This window comes from Moschus berezovskii, chromosome 1 (genome assembly GCF_049115385.1).
Source record: "Moschus berezovskii isolate FMDL1 chromosome 1, NW_MosBer_1.0, whole genome shotgun sequence".
Lineage (NCBI taxonomy): Eukaryota > Metazoa > Chordata > Mammalia > Artiodactyla > Moschidae > Moschus > Moschus berezovskii.
In genome coordinates, this window is record NC_142460.1 from 130,065,752 (window position 1) to 130,082,769 (window position 17,018).

At 38.3% G+C, this 17,018-nt stretch overlaps 2 protein-coding genes across 4 annotated transcripts in view; both read left to right on the forward strand.

Moving 5' to 3' along the window:
- Window positions 1-17,018, forward strand: part of IFT80 (intraflagellar transport 80) — a 138,309-nt gene that overhangs the window by 107,083 nt on the left and 14,208 nt on the right. For all 3 annotated transcript variants that reach the window (XM_055410678.2, XM_055410669.2, XM_055410695.2), the window contains 4 exons: window positions 4,996-5,143; window positions 6,244-6,415; window positions 7,293-7,382; window positions 7,481-7,653. In XM_055410678.2, the coding sequence (XP_055266653.2) occupies window positions 4,996-5,143; window positions 6,244-6,415; window positions 7,293-7,382; window positions 7,481-7,653 (583 nt within the window). The remainder of the gene's footprint in view (window positions 1-4,995; window positions 5,144-6,243; window positions 6,416-7,292; window positions 7,383-7,480; window positions 7,654-17,018) is intronic.
- Window positions 14,420-15,570, forward strand: LOC129546046 (transcription initiation factor TFIID subunit 11). Its single transcript, XM_055410748.2, has one exon. It carries the CDS (start codon window positions 14,449-14,451, stop codon window positions 15,079-15,081), a length of 633 nt encoding a protein of 210 aa, XP_055266723.2. The 5' UTR covers window positions 14,420-14,448; the 3' UTR covers window positions 15,082-15,570.

The following is a 17,018-nucleotide window of genomic DNA, read 5'->3' on the forward strand; positions in this document are numbered from 1 at the left end:
CCTCAGCAATTTTCTGGAAGAGTTTGAGTAGAATAGGTGTTAGCTCTTCTCTAAATTTTTGGTAGAATTCAGCTGTGAAGCCGTCTGGACCTGGGCTTTTGTTTGCTGGGAGATTTTTGATTACAGTTTCAATTTCCGTGCTTGTGATGGGTCTGTTCAGATTTTCTGTTTCTTCCTGGTTCAGTTTTGGAAAGTTGTATTTTTCTAGGAATTTGTCCATTTCTTCCAGGTTATTCATTTTATTGCCATATAATTCCTGATAGTATTCTCTAATAATCCTTTGTATTTCTGTGTTGTCAGTTGTGATCTCTCCATTTTCATTTCTAATTTTATTGATTTGGTTCTTCTCCCTTTGTTTCTTGATAAGTCTGGCTAGTGGTTTGTCAATTTTATTTACCTTCTCAAAGAACCAGCTTTTGGCTTTGTTGATTTTTGCTATAGTCTCTTTTGTTTCTTTTGCATTTATCTCTGCCCTAATTTTTACAATTTCTTTCCTTCTACTGACCCTGGGGTTCTTCATTTCTTCCTTTTCTAGTTGCTTTAGATGTAGAGTTAGGTTATTTAGTTGACTTTTTTCTTGTTTCTTGAGGTGTGCCTGTATTGTTATGAACTTCCCCCTTAGCACTGCTTTTACAGTGTCCCAGAGGTTTTGGGTTGTTGTGTTTTCATTTTCATTCATTTCTATGCATATTTTGATTTCTCTTTTGATTTCTTCTGTGATTTGTTCGTTGTTCAGCAGCGTGTTGTTCAGCCTCCATATGTTGGCATGTTTAATAGTTTTTCTCCCATAATTGAGATCTAATTTTACTGCATTGTGGTCAGAAAAGATGCATGGAATGATTTCAACTTTTTTGAATTTACCAAGGCTAGATTTATGGCCCAGGATGTGATCTATCCTGGAAAAGGTTCCATGTGCACTTGAGAAAAAGGTGAAATTCATTGTTTTGGGGTGAAATGTCCTATAGATATCAATTAGGTCTAACTGGTCTATTGTATCATTTAAAGATTGTGTTTCCTTGTTAATTTTCTGTTTAGTTGATCTATCCATAGATGTAAGTGGGGTATTAAAATCTCCCACTATTATTGCATTATTGTTAATTTCCCCTTTCATACTTGTTAGTAATTGTCTTACATATTGCGGTGCTCCTATGTTGGGTGCATAAATATTTATAATTGTTATATCTTCATCTTGGATTGATCCTTTGATCATTATGTAGTTTCCTTCTTTGTCTCTTTTCACAGCCTTTGTTTTAAAGTCTATTTTATCTGATATGAGTATTGCTACTCCTGCTTTCTTTTGGTCTCTATTTGCATGGAATATCTTTTTCCAGCCCTTCACTTTCAGTCTGTACGTGTCCCTCGTTTTGAGGTGGGTCTCTTGCAGACAACATATATGGGGGTCTTGTTTTTGTATCCATTCAGCCAGCCTTTGTCTTTTGGTTGGGGCATTCAACCCATTTACGTTTAAGGTAATTATTGATAAGTACGATCCCGTAGCCATTTTCTTTAATGCTTTGGGTTCGAGTTTATACACCCTTTCTGTGTTTCCTGTCTAGAAAAGATCCTTTAGCATTTGTTGGAGAGCTGGTTTGGTGATGATGAATTCTCTCAGCTTTTGCTTGTCTGTAAAGCTTTTGATTTCTCCTTCATATTTGAATGAGATCCTTGCTGGGTACAGTAGTCTGGGCTGTAGGTTATTTTCTTTCATCACTTTAAGTATGTCTTGCCATTCCCTCCTGGCCTGAAGAGTTTCTGTTGAAAGATCAGCTGTTATCCTTATGGGAATCCCCTTGTGTGTTATTTGCTGTTTTTCCCTTGCTGCTTTTAATATTTGTTCTTTGTGTTTGATCTTTGTTAATTTGATTAATATGTGTCTAGGAGTATTTTGCCTTGGGTTTATCCTGTTGGGGACTCTCTGGGTTTCTTGGACTTGGGTGATTATTTCTTTCCCTATTTTAGGGAAGTTTTCAACTATTATCTCCTCAAGTATTCTCTCATGGTCTTTCTTTTTGTCTTCTTCTTCTGGGATTCCTATGATTCGAATGTTGGAGCATTTAACATTGTCCCAGAGGTCTCTAATATTGTTCTCATTTCTTTTAATTTGTTTTTCTTTTTTCCTCTCTGTTTCATTTATTTCTACAATTCTATCTTCTAGCTCGCTTATCCTGTCTTCTGCCTCTGTTATTCTACTGTTTGTTCCCTCCAGAGTGTTTCTGATCTCATCTATTGTATTATTCATTGTATATTGACTCTTTTTTATTTCCTCTAAGTCCTTATTAAACCTTTCTTCCATCTTCTCAATCCTTTTCTCCAGGTTATTTATCTGTAACTCCATTTTGCTTTCAAGATTTTGAATCATTTTCACCACCAAAATTTGAAATTCTTTTTCATGTAGATTCCTATATCTTCCTCTTTTGTTTGTGTTGGTGGGCATTTATCTTGTTCCTTTACTTGCTGGGTATTTCTCTGCTTCTTCATCTTGCTTATAATGCTTTGCTTGGGGTGGCCTTTCCCTCTTCTGGCCGTTTGTGGAATTCTCTTTATTATGTAGTTTCCTTGCTGTGTGTGGGGTTGGACTGGTGACTTGTCAAGGTTCCCTAGTTATGGAAGCCTGTGTCGGTGTTCTGGTGGGTGGAGCTGGATTTGTTCTCTCTGGAGTGCAATGAAGTGTCCAGTAATGAGTTATGAGATGTCAGTGGGTTTGGAGTGACTTTGGGCAGCCTGTATATTGAAGCTCAGGGCTAGTTTCCTGTGTTACTGGAGAATTTGCGTGGTATGTCTTGCTCTGGAACTTGTTGACCCTTGGGTTTAGCGTAGGTATGGAGACGTTTGATGAGCTCCTATCGATTAATGTTCCCTGGAGTCAGGACTTCTCTGGTGTTCTCAGGATTCGGGCTTAAGCCTCTTGCCTCTGGTTTTTGGTCTTATTCTTGGAGTAGTCTCTAGACGTCTCTATCTGTCATTTCCAAGGTGGTTCCCTCTGTTTTAGCTTCTGTCTGCTGGTCTCTTCAGTGTCTAATTTCCACCCTGATACTAGGGGGTGCTGCTACTGCTGCTAAGTCACTTCAGTCGTGTCCGACTCTGTGTGACCCCATAGACGGAAGCCCACCAGGCTTCCCTGTCCCTGGGATTCTCCAGGCAAGAACACTGGAGTGGGTTGCCATTTCCTTCTCCAATGTGTGAAAGTGAAAAGTGAAAGTGAAGTCGCTCAGTCGTGTCCGACCCTTAGCGACCCCACGGACTGCAGCCTACCAGGCTCCTCCATCCATGGGATTTTCCAGGCAAGAGTACTGGAGTGGCTTGCCATTGCCTTCTCCGGATACTAGGGTGTGGGTGGACACTTTTTAAGGCTCAGTTGTTCAGTCCTGTTCTGGGAAGGGAGGAACGCTGCAGTCGATTATCTCTGGCGTCTGTGGGGAGTGCTCGCAGCGTCTCGGCCACACTGGGTTTGCCCCCGCTCACAGCACGTATGCTGTCCCAGTCTACACTGCACAGGCTCTAGGTTGCTCTGCCGGGAACTGTCCGAGGCCGGCACCGGGTTGTATGCACTTCCCAGGTCTGAGCAGCTCAAGTTCAGGTTCTCAGGTACTCCACAAAGGCGCAGACTTGGTTGGGCCTGCGTTTTGTGCCTTCCCCAGTCCGAGCAGCTCAGGGGACCAGGTGTTTGGCGAGCGCGGTCTCTGCGACTTATCGCCTCCCCAGTCCCTGCCACTCAGTTTTCTGGGTGTACAACCGGCGCACCTTCTCAGGGGGATATCGACCGGCCCGAGCCCAAGAAGTCCTGATTAGCAACAAGCCTGTCTGCAGTTTGTATCGGATGCCTTTCTGGGGCCGCGGTGCCCGCTCTGGCTCTGGCTGCGCTCCCTGCCTGTCTCGGCGGGGGATGGGGGATGGGCCGACCACAGCCGGCTCGCTCTGCTCAGTCCTTTATTCTGTGAGCGGGGTTGGCCGAGTCATAGGTTAGAGCTTTCCGCCTTTTCGTGGGGAAGCTATCCCACAGTCTGCTTTGCTTTCCCCAGTTCTCTCAAATTGTTCTCGCGGCATTCAAGCCCAGTCCCCTCTCTAAGCAGTTCAGCTGGCTCCTCCCTGCCCAGCCCCCGCTTGCTAATGGCGTATGCAGGCGTCTGCGCTGCTTCTCCGCTGGGAGTTACCGTTTGGCGGGTAATCTGTGGGTTTTAAAAAAATCTTAAAAAAAAAAGAGGGTTATGTGGCCCTCTGAGCTTCCAAGGCTCGCCACAGATTCGCCAGTGAGAATGTTTCCTGGTGTTTGGAAACTTCTCTCTTTTTAAAGCCTCCCTTCCCGGGACGGAGCTCCGTCCTTACTTCTTTTGTTTCGCTTTTTATCTTTTATGTTTTTTCCTACCTCCTTTCGAAGACAATGGGCTGCTTTTCTGGGTGCCTGACGTCCTCTGCCAGCATTCAGAAGTTGTTTTGTGGACTTTACTCGCATTCAAAAGTTCTTTTGATGAATTTGTGGAGGAGAGAGTGGTCTCGCCATCCTATTCCTCCGCCATCTTGTTCCTCCCTCTCACTTGGCTTTTTGCTTGTGGTTACCAGAACGTCCCTTCAAGTGGTTCAAGCCTGTGGGCCTGGAGTTGTATACAAAATGGTGCAGCGCGTAACTGTGTGACAGTCTGAATGTAGGCCAAATGCTGGATCTGAGAGACCAGCCTGTGAGTGGACGTCAGCCCTGCAATCTCACATTTCTTAGCTCTTTAATTCCATTTTGATAGCAAATCTTTAGCTGCTGCAACTAACTTGGCATTGAAAAAAAGACATGCAGATTGAAAATATAATGGTTCTGGGTAAAATGCTCAAATATTTCCATAAATTTTTATGTGAATTTTTGCACATGTTTTCACCATCAGAAAATACTCATACCTACCATCAGTTAGTTGGGGTCTTATACATCAGCTAATTTTAAAGATATGTTTTTAATACTTATATAATGGAACTAATACATTAACATTACATTAACATTCTTTTTAAAATAAGGAACAATGGTGCATACTTTGGCGTGGAGTGATACGTGCAATATCCTTTGTGGACTTCAAGATACTCGATTTACAGTGTGGTATTACCCCAATACGGTTTATGTGGACAGAGACATTTTGCCTAAAACATTATATGAAAGGGATGCAAGGTAACATTTTACTGTGTGGGATTGTTTATTGTCATCAGTAAAACTAACAGAGTGTTGTATTCTTGCTTCTAATTTCATTCCTACTAAATAATCTTTTATGTTATTTAGTCAACTAAATAAATTATTCAGCTAAAGCTAATTTAATGAGATTTAAGTGATGGAATCAAGTTGAAAGTGTTGTATTGATGTAATACTATTTATTTATATGTTTCTTAAATGGATATAATTTTTTCTTATATGATTTTCAGGTTTACTGTTGTTTAATGGTAACTCAGGTAGTTTTTTCAATGTGGTTTAATTATTTTAGGCACTCATTATTTTTCTGTGATATACAATTTTATGACAGCCTTTACTCTTTCCCATTTTTATCATTGACCTTGAGACTCTCAGGAATGTATGTCTCTCTAGAATTGAATTTTAAAATTGATATTAAAATAGAAAAAATACATAAAGTTACTAAAAAGTTTTTTTTTTTAATTTTACATTCTTCAGAAAATCAAATATATTTATAGTCCTAAATTCTTTAAGAAATAGCAGGGAGATCTCTTATTCTTGGCAAAGTAGAATACAAAAACTTCTCAATGCCAAATCTTAGTTTAACTTTCAAATCTATCTTGAGTTCATTCTTAATATTCAAGCTCACGTCAGCAAAACCAGAGAGGCATCACATAAAAAAAATTAGCTAATGAAGAGAAGTTAGTCTCTTTACTTAAAGTTCACCTCCTGTTATTATGAGAAAATAATCTTGGAATCAACTTTTTAATGTTTGTACTTTCAAAAGCTGAAGCTAAGTGCTGTAATCATTTGTGTGATTTACCTTAATTCTTAGGAAAAAAGATCATTTCAAATGCTTTTAGGCATAGTTGTCAAATATGTAATAATTTTTGTCATGTTAAAATGTTTGTATATTTTGCGCTAAGTGTACATAGCAAGTTAGATTGCAATATTTATTTGCAGATATACATCCTTCCTGGAATTAAATTTCTTGGGGTGCATTTTGGAGACTAGATTTCATGTGTATGTTGGGGTCAACTCCCAAATTTAAATTGTATGAAATTTTTTGCTCAGAATATAAATTGCACTTTGCCTTTTTTCAACAGTGAATTTAGTAAAAACCCCCATATTGTGAGTTTTGTTGGAAATCAAGTAACTATAAGAAGAGCTGATGGCTCTCTGGTTCACATCAGCATATCACCATATCCTGCTATTCTCCACGAATATGTAAGCAGTTCAAAATGGGAAGACGCTGTAAGACTCTGTCGTTTTGTTAAGGTACTTGACATTTCAGATCCACAGTTGTATATATATTGTGTATTAGTTTATACAATATCTTTTCGCAAAATGAGAAATAATAAGAGCTAAGGGTTGGAAAAATTATAAACAAGATCACGTCTTTTTTTTTTTTAATAAGTGATTACATGAGTGATAGAGATAAATGTTGCTGTGTGATTTATTTTCTGAAGAAGTGAGTAGTTTCTTCTTGCTGGTACATATAAATACCTTTCATGGAACTTTTTTAAAAGTCAGATTCCCAGGTTCTACACCCAAGGTCTAATTTATTAAATCTAGTGAGCCTGGGCATATTTTTAAGTTCCTCAGATGATTTGTGTAGCTAAGGTTAAGAACTGTTCACTACTTTAGATCAGCATTTTCCAACCTAGTTGAATTAAATATTTTCTGAGCATGTTTGACCACAGAACTCTTTTATTTTACATTGTTTAATTCTCTTAGAATACACTTTTGTAAAAGGACTTTTAGGTGGTTTTCCTTACAATACATTATTGGCGACAGTCTGCTCTAATAGCATTGTGTGAAAACCTCACTTTTTCTCTGGTTCCCTGCAGTTGCATTCTTTGACGTCTCATCAAAAAGACTGGAGGGCTTATAACCTTGAGTTATCATTACTGTGTATCATAAGTTCAAAAGTAAACCTTTTTTAATTAGAAATGAACATTTCACAAAAAATCTATTCAAAACTTTCTCTATGTGCTATAACAGCATAGCCACTATGAAATTTCCACCACATTAATTTATTAAATTATTATCTTTTTCAGTGCCAGGCTCAGCAATCTTTTCTTTTGCATTAAAATATAATTATATTTTAATTCAGCCATGTAGTTGAAATAATTGTTCTCATATTTCACTTTAGGAGCAAACCATGTGGGCTTGCCTAGCTGCTATGGCAGTTGCTAATCGAGATATGACTACTGCAGAAATAGCCTATGCAGCAATCGGTGAAGTAAGTAGTGTTTACTTATGTTTATGTGTTTGTGTGTGTGTGTTTTTTAAACTGTAATTTCTTACTATATACTTCAAATATTTTTCTTTCTTTTTTAGATTGATAAAGTTCAATATATCAATTCTATGAAAAATCTTCCATCTAAAGAATCAAAAATGGCCCACATATTAATGTTTAGTGGGAACATACAGGAGGCTGAAATTGTTCTTCTTCAGGCTGGCCTTGTTTATCAAGCAATTCAGATCAATATTAATCTCTACAACTGGGAAAGGTAATAAAAAAACATTTTTCATCAATTCCAAAACCTGACTGATCTTAATGTATTCTTCTATCACTTAGTAAATTACATTTTCCATTGTACTTAAGAGTTTCCTGATATCATATAAAAATTTATTCACATTTATATTTGTAAGTCAGTTCAGTCACTCAGTTGTGTCCGACTCTTTGTGACTCCATGGACTGCAGCATGCCAGGCTTCCCTCTCCATCACCAACTCCCGGAACTTGCTCAAACTCATGTCCTTTGAGTCAGTGATGCCATCCAACCATCTCATCCTCTGTCATCCCCTTCTCCCACCTTCAATCTTTCCCATCATCAGGGTCTTTTCAAATGAGTTGGTTCTTCGCGTCAGGTGGCCAAAGCACTGGAGTTTTAGCTTCAGCATCAGTCCTTCAAATGAATATTCAGGACTGATTTCCTTTAGGATGGACTGGTTGGATCTCAGAGTCTTCTCCAAAACCACAGTTCAAAAGCATCAATTCTTTGGCACTCAGCTTTCTTTATGGTTCAACTCTCACATCCATACATGACTACTGGAAAAACCATAGTTTTGACGAGACAGACCTTTGTCAGCAAAGTAATGTCTCTGCTTTTTAATATGCTATCTAGGTTGGTCATAAATTTTCTTCCAAGGAGCAAGTGTTGTTTAATTTCATGGTTGCAGTCGCCATCTGCAGTGATTCTGGAGCCCAAGAAAATACAATCAGTCACTGTTTCCACTGTTTCCCCATCTATTTGCCATGAAGTGATGGGACCAGATGCCATGATCTTAGTTTTCTGAATGTTGAGTTTTAAACCAGCTTTTTCACTGTCCTCTTTTACTCTCAAGAAGCTCTTTAGTTCTTCCCTTTCTGCAATAAGGGTGGTATCATCTGCATATCTGAGGTTATTGATATTTCTCCCGGCAGTCTTGATTCCAGCTTTTGCTTCATCCAGCCCAGCATTTTCATGATGTACTCTGAATATAGGTTAAATAAGCAGGGTGACAATATACAGCCTTGACGTACTCCTTTCCCAATTTGGAACCAGTCCGTTGTTCCATGTCTGGTTCTGTTGCTTCTTGAACCAGAACTGTTCAAGAACTGTTACTTCTTGACCTGCATACAGATTTCTCAGGAGGCAGGTAAGGTGATCTGGTACTCCCATCTCTTGAAGAATTTTCCACAGTTTGTTGTGATCCACACAATCAAAGGCTTTGGCATAGTCAATAAAACAGAAGTAGATGTTTTTCTGGAACTCTCTTGTTTTTTCAATAATACAACAGATGTTGGCAATTTGATCTCTGGTTCCTCTGCCTTTTCTAAATCCAGCTTGAATATATTTGTGAGTAGCCTGCCATTAAAGATTTTTGCCATCTCTGACTCATGATTAATTAGATTTGTCTGTGAAGAAGAAAAGAGAGTCTAAGATGGCTCCAGAATTTCTCGTTTTAGTAACTGGATAGATGGTGGTAAGAATATTAGCAGGTTTGGAAGGGATATTGAATTTGAAATATTTGTTTAGAGATATGTGATATGTGATAATAGTTGATTATTAGATATGGAGCTCAGGAAAGATTTTAAATAGAGATGTAGATTAAGAGTCATCAGCAAACAGATGGTAGTCGAAGCCAGAAGGATGGATGTAATTGTCTGGGGCATGTGTGGAGTGAGAACACATCAACTCTATTTGCGGGATGGGTGAAAGAAGAGAAATTCAATGAAAGATGGGGATAAAGCAGTTAGACAGGCAGAGAGAGGATCCAGGAAAGATTTGTTAAGCTAAGAAAGACAAACAAAAGGATATGTATCAAGGAGCGGTCAGTAACCTTCCCTGCCAGCTTAGGCGTTGGGACAGGTTGCTTTCTGAGACTGAGTGGCTAGCTTCTCCTCTCTATGGCATATTATGTTTCTCTGTTCTTTTTCTTCAGGCATATATCTCTCAGTGAACAAGGTTGTAGTGCTTATATACACCTGAAGTTACCATGTTAAAAAGTTGGCATGTTGATTTTTTCGGGTTTGAAATGTCTTTCATCATCTTTGTCTCTCTCTGTGCTTAAAAATAACTACTAATTTTTAAATTACTAGCCCCTTATAATTCCCTTGTGAAAGTGAAGTCACTCAGTCATGTCTGACCTTCAGAGACCCTATGAACTGCAGCCTTCCAGACTCCTCTGTCCATGAGACTCTCCAGGCAAGAGTACTGGAGTGGGGTGCCATTGGGTTAGAATTTTTATAGATACCCTGTCTCTATCTTCCCCTTGAACAGGAATAATAAAAGTGGCTAACAAAAGTAACAAACGATTTTGGTATGGACATACTATGGTCTCTTTATTTAATTTATACATTTATATAGGTCAGCCATTCTATTCCAATGCTTTATTTACACAAATCTGTTGTCATTGTTTAGCTATACAAAGGATTGTGAAAACTATTTTAGGTTCTGCAAACATGAATAGGCCTTTGTTCTTGAGCTCAGTTTAGTCATAATTCATAAATATTTAAGTAGTTTGGAAAGCGGAGAAGGCAGTGGCACCCCACTCCAGTACACTTGCCTGGAAAATCCCATGGATGGAGGAGCCAGGTAGGCTGCAGTCCATGGGGTCGCTAAGAGTTGGACACGACTGAAGCGACTCAGCAGCAGCAGCAGTTTGGAAAGAGACAGTATGAATAATATTTAAAAATTTTTTAAACTATATTAAAGAACTGATGGAAAATTGTACATATCATTACTAAACTATGAGTTCCATGAGAAATAGTGAAGAATAGTGTTTACAGCATATTCTCAACTGATACTTTTGAGAAAATATTTATGTTTATAAATTTTAGGCATTCCTATTTATACAGCATTCTGAACACCATACAATATAACAACTATTTTAAAAATCATCTTTATATTAGAAAGCTTACAACCTATTTAAGAATTCCATTTTATTGTCATTAATAATAGTGAAGCTTCTACTTATTAATGCTTATGATGTGTCAGAATTGTGTTCAATGCTTTCCATATATCCTCTCACTTGGTTATCACAACATTATACAAATGAAGAAGTTGAGGATTATTTGTAATTAGGTGGCAGATCTCGGATTTGAACCTGAGCCTTCCAATATCAAAGCGGACCTGAATTTTCTATTACTGCAGTGAATATATATACTGCTGATACTACTACTTACATTGTTCTGGAGGATTGATGTTTATCTCTTATTATTTATATTTGTAAATTTTTCCATTTACAAAGATTTTAGATTATATACTTCTTGAAGGATAAAAACATTTTATCATTTTATATTATCTATGAACATAGCCGGTACTTAATTTCATGGTCTTAATCTTTATGCAGTACTCAGTCATTTTGCCATGTACTTCCTCTGCAAACACTGAATGTAGATACATACAGTGTGTAAGTGTCAGGGTTACCTACTAGAATTTAAAGAAGGAAAAAGAAAAGAAGGCAGCAGGCAGATTTCTCCTGAATTCAACATTTAATGGTCTGGTTGAAGAGGAAGATTCAGCAAAAGAGATCAAGAAGGGGCAAAGAAGATGAAATTTAAAAGCTACTCATTATGGAAAATTTCAAACATATATAAAAGTAGAACAGTATACTGAATATCCATGTACCCATCACTCAGCTTCAACAATAAGTGATTTGTGAGTAATCTCTACCCACACTCTATCCCTCCCTACCATTGTTTAAAAGCAGATCCCAGTCATCATATTATTTTATCTATGAATATTTCAGTATGCATCTTAAAGTTTTTTAATCCAACCATAATATTATGGTCACACCTTTAAAATTAATAATAATTCTGTTCAGTGTTCTTATTTTTCTGTTTGTCTCATAAATGTTTTGTTTTGCTTTATGTTGCTTGATGCAGTATCCAGAAAAGATACATGCATTGTGACTGGTTGATGTACTCTTAAGTTTCTTTAAATCTACAGGTTCTTCTATTTGTTTTTTGTATTTTATTTGGGCTTAGAGAACTTCTTATAATCTAGATATTGTTGACTGCATCTTTGTGGTATCACTTAACATGTTCCTCTGCCCCCGAATTAGCTGTGAATTGGTATTGAATGTAGAAACTTGATGATATACGTGCCTGCACGCTCAATCATGTCCAACTCTTTGCAACCCCATGGACTGTAGCCCACCAGGCTCCTCTGTCCATGGGATTCTCTGGGCAGTAATACTGGAGTGAGTTGCCATTTTCTCCTCCATGGGATCTCCCCAGCCCAGGGATAGAACCCATGTCTCCTGGGGTTCCCGCAGCTCCTGCATTGGCAGGTGGATTCTTTATCACTAAGCTACCTGGAAAGCTGTAGAAACTTGATTAAGTTTAGATTTAAATTTTTCCTTTGGTAAGGATCTATCAGAATTGGTATTATATGTGTTTCTGTAATAACTGGTCGTCTGTCTTTTTTGTGATGTTAGCTATTGACAGTTTTTGCTCTGATCTATTAATCAGTTATGGTGATATTCTAATTCTATCCTTCCGAAATTCTAGAATGATAGAATTTAAGTATTGGCTGATAAATATATTAGATTCCTTTTAGGATCCTTGAATTTCTATATTTACATACTTTAGAAGAAAACTTTTTTTTTTTTTTAATTGGCTACACTGATTCTTCATTGCTGCATTAGAACTTTTTCTAGTTGTGGAGAGCAGGGGCTACTCTCTAGTTGCATTACGAGGGCTTCTCATTGCAGTGGCTTCTTTTGTTGCAGACCACAGGATCTAGAGTACGAACTTCAGTAATTCTGGAATGTGGGCTCAGGAGTTGCAGCTTGTGGACTCTAGAGCACAGGCTCAGCAGTTATGGTGCACAGACTTACCTGCCTTTTGGCATGTGGGGTCTTCACAGAGCAAGGATTGAACCCATGTCCCCTGCATTGACAGACGGATCTTTAACCACTGGACCTCTGGGGAAGCCTGGGAACAGATTTAATTTGTTAATATGTGTTATTCTATTTGAGAAGCATCATCTTGCTGCTTTGTGCTTCTATCATTTATATTTGAATTTGAAAATTGCCTGCAATTTACTAAGATGCAGCTCTTGAGGGCTATAGATATGCAAGTTATCCATGTGCCATTCCCCCTGGACATTTGGTGGTGGTCTGTTTTCAAAAGCAAGTTAAGAGAGGTAGAAACTAGAAACTCCATGTATGTATATTGATTCTTTATGTAAGTATTAATAAAAATAGTTTCTTTTACTTATACCACTTACATAAAGTAATTTTGCTTCATTCAAGTTATGCAAAAATTATACTTTGAAGTTATAACATCTTTTTATATAACTTCCTTCTATTTAAAATCAGAGAGGATACATGGATTTTTTCCAGCCCCATAATCTAATGTTAAATTTGTTTCATTGCCAAATAACCATTTTAAAGCTAGAGACATACTGTTCCCATAACTCTTATATAATTTGGAGTAAATTCCCTCTTAAATGTGGTAGAGAAACATTTTTTACCCACTGTGTGCTTTTACAGAGCATTTAAAATCCCACATATCATTTGACTGTTTACCTTTACCTGATTGTTTTCAGTCAGATAATTAATACATATTTTATAATAATATTATAATAGATAATACTTAGTATTTAGTATCTAAATGCAGGATTAGACATCATATTCTATACCTTCTACATAATTAAATGTATTGATGTTCCATAACAAAGTATCTCTTTGGAATTTTTGGAAAGCCCCAACCCAGAATAGATGCTCATGTACTTCCTGCTTAGAACTCTTCCAGTTTTGTGCAATCAAGAATTCCTTCCCCTGTCCTGTATAATCATAAAGAAATAATGGGAAATGGAACTCTAAGATGCCAAAGAGGTGGTTCACTGGAGTCTCCACCCATCGTACCCCACTGGAATCAGAGCCTTAGGAATTTACAGGGGGATAAAATGAGAGAGGCTTAGAAGAGTTAAGGCATCTTTACTTCTGTTTCTCGTCTTTTGAGCCTCTATAAATTGTTTTTTGCCTGCTCTGGTTTTCTGCTTTTGTTCCCCTATATTCTAGTACCTCTACATTTTTTTTTCTCTGTATCTTTTTTTTTTCTCTCTGAAAGACTTAAAGTCACAGAGAAACAAGGAAACTTTGTGAGGAGTTTGTGGTGGATAGCAAATATTGACCCTTGCATTTAGTAATATTGTTTGGGCCAATATATTTTTATAAGAAATCATTGTACTAGACTTTGGCATTATCATTTATATTATACATGACTTATATTCATAATTTTTCTTATTACCTTTAATATCTCTCATTTGTTATTCATCAGTTAATACACACATAATATCTAAAATACTTTTTAAAGTTACTATTTATGTCAAACCAAAGCATGTCAAGAACCAAACAGATTTTCCTACTAAGCAATCCCATGTTGAGAAAATTCTAGTTGTTCAAAAAAACAAGTTCATAATAGTTGGCTCTGATAAACTATGACCGCCTATTTTGAAGTCATATAGCACAATAGAAAGCAAGACAAGTTGAGAAATAATATACTCTGATTATTATGAGATCATTTCCCATACATGGGAACAATGAACAGAATATGTTGTGTGAAAATTTTATAAATTTGTATAAACCTTAGTGCTTTTCTACTATATCCTTCTATTTCTCTGTATATCCATTCTATTAATTTTTGAGAGTTTGATATTGAAACTCCAACAAAAAAATCTTTATTTACTTAAAAAACTTAATTGTAATATATAATGGAGCTATATGTCTCCTTGTTCTGTATTTTCCAAGTCTCCTGTAAATGTGTTGTCTATTTTTACACTTTAAAAAAATCCAGGGGTTCTAGCCGCGATGGATAGTGCCTGCGAATCGCCCATGGAAAAAGGTGGAGAGACTGGGGAATCAGACGAGACGGCGGCGGCTCCTGGGGGTCCCAGGGTTACAGATACGGACGGAATCCCGGAGGAAACGGACGGTGACGGAGACGGGGAATTGAAAGAGGCCGTCGCTGAAGAAGGCGAGCTCAAGAGTCAGGATATCTCAGATTTAACAGCAGTTGAAAGGGAAGACTCATTACTTACTCCTGCAGCCAAAAAACTGAAAATAGATACCAAAGAGAAGAAAGAGAAGAAGCAGAAAGTGGATGAAGATGAGATTCAAAAGATGCAAATCCTGGTTTCTTCTTTTTCTGAGGAGCAGCTGAACCGTTATGAAATGTATCGCCGGTCAGCTTTCCCTAAGGCAGCCATTAAAAGGCTGATCCAGTCCATCACAGGCACCTCTGTGTCTCAGAATGTTGTTATTGCTATGTCTGGTATTTCCAAAGTTTTCGTCGGGGAGGTGGTAGAAGAAGCACTGGATGTGTGTGAGAAGTGGGGAGAAATGCCACCGCTACAACCTAAACACATGAGGGAGGCTGTTCGGAGGTTAAAGTCGAAGGGGCAAATTCCCAACTCAAAGCACAAAAAAATCATCTTCTTCTAGACCAAAGTCTAGAAGGGCCTGGTACTGAAGAAAGAAGTCCTGCTTCCGGGCTTCCTATTGCATGAGATTCTCTGCACTGGTGCTTTGGTATCTCAGTCCTCCAAGGATTCCATGATGATTTTAATGTCTTTCTCAAAACTGATAATTCATTACACCTAGAAGAAGGCATGCACCCTGTTTCATACTTGCCTTGACTAAATGTCGGGACCTCTGAGGGCATCTGAGGCATTTAACTATTACTGGCTAGTTGGAAGAAGAAAGGTTGGTGTGCCTTAAGCATCTTCTGGACAGGAATGCCGCTTTCAGAAAGAAAACCTGTTCAAGATGGTTTGACGGTTTCACATTGAAGCCTGAAGTTGCTATGACTTAGGTTGTTTCTTTACATCTGGTTTTAAGTAAATGAAACAATCAGAAACTTGACCTGTGATACTCTACCATGAAGGACACGGTGACACAGAAGCAGTGGAACAGTTTGTCCCTGTAAACATTTAAGATTCTTCTATGGATTTTGGTGAATGATTAATAAAACTTTTCCAATTTGCAAAAAATAAAAAAATAAAAAAATCCAGTGAACAGTGTAGGAGAGCTATACTGTACTAGGTTACTCCTGGCTCAACTGATATGAGTTATGTATAGGATGATGGGCTTCAGTTCAGTTCAGTTCAGTCGCTCAGTTGTGTCTGACTCTCTGCGACCCCATGAATCACAGAACGCCAGGCCTCCCTGTCCATCACCAACTCCCGGAGTTCAATCAAACTCATGTCCACAGAGTCGGTGATGCCATCCAGCCATCTCATTCTCCGTCGTCCCCTTCTCCTCCCGCCCCCAACCTTTCCCAGCATCAGAGTCTTTTCCAGTGAGTCAACTCGTTGCATGAGGTGGCCAAAGTATTGGAGGTTCAGCTTTAGCATCAGTCCTTCCAATGAACACCCAGGATCGATCTCCTTTAGAATGGACTGGTTGGATCTCCTTGCAGTACAAGGGACTCTCAAGAGTCTTCTCCAACACCACAGTTCAAAAGCATCAATTCTTCAGCGATCAGCTTTCTTCACAGTCCAACTCTCACATCCATACATGACCACTGGAAAAACCATAGCCTTGACTAGACGGACCTTGGTTGGCAAAGTGATGTCTCTGCTTTTTAATATACTATCTAGGTTGGTCATAACTTTCCTTCCAAGGAGCAAGCGTCTTTTAATTTCATGGCTGCAATCAGCATCTGCAGTGAGTTTGGAGCCCCAGAAAATAAAGTCTGACACTGTTTCCACTGTTTCCCCATCTATTTCCCATGAAGTGATGGGACCAGATGCCATGATCTTAGTTTTCTGAATGTTCAGCTTTAAGGCAACTTGTTCCCTCTCCTCTTTCACTTTCATCAAGAGGCTTTTTAGTTTCTTTTCACTTTCTGCCATGAGGGTGGTGTCATCTGCATATCTGAGGCTATTGATATTTCTCCCGGCAATCTTGATTCCAGCTTGTGCTTCTTCCAGCCCAGCGTTTCTCATGATGTATTCTGCATATAAGTTAAATAAGCAGGGTGACAATATACAGCCTTGATGTACTCCTTTTCCTATTTGGAACCAGTCTGTTGTTCCATGTCCAGTTCTAACTGTTGCTTCCTGACCTGCATACAGGTTTCTCAAGAGGCAGGTCAGGTGGTCTGGGATTCCCATCTCTTTCAGAATTTTCCACAGTTTATAGTGATCCACACAGTCAAAGGCTTTGGCATAGTCAATAAAGCGGAAAGAGATGTTTTTCTGGAAATCTCTTGCTTTTTCGATGATCCAACAGATGTTGGCAATTTAATCTCTGATTCCTCTGCCTTTTCTAAATCCAGCTTGAACATCTGGAAGTTCACGGTTCACGTATTGCTAAAGTCTGGCTTGGAGAATTTTGAGTATGACTTTACTCGCATGTGAGATGACTGCAATTGTGCG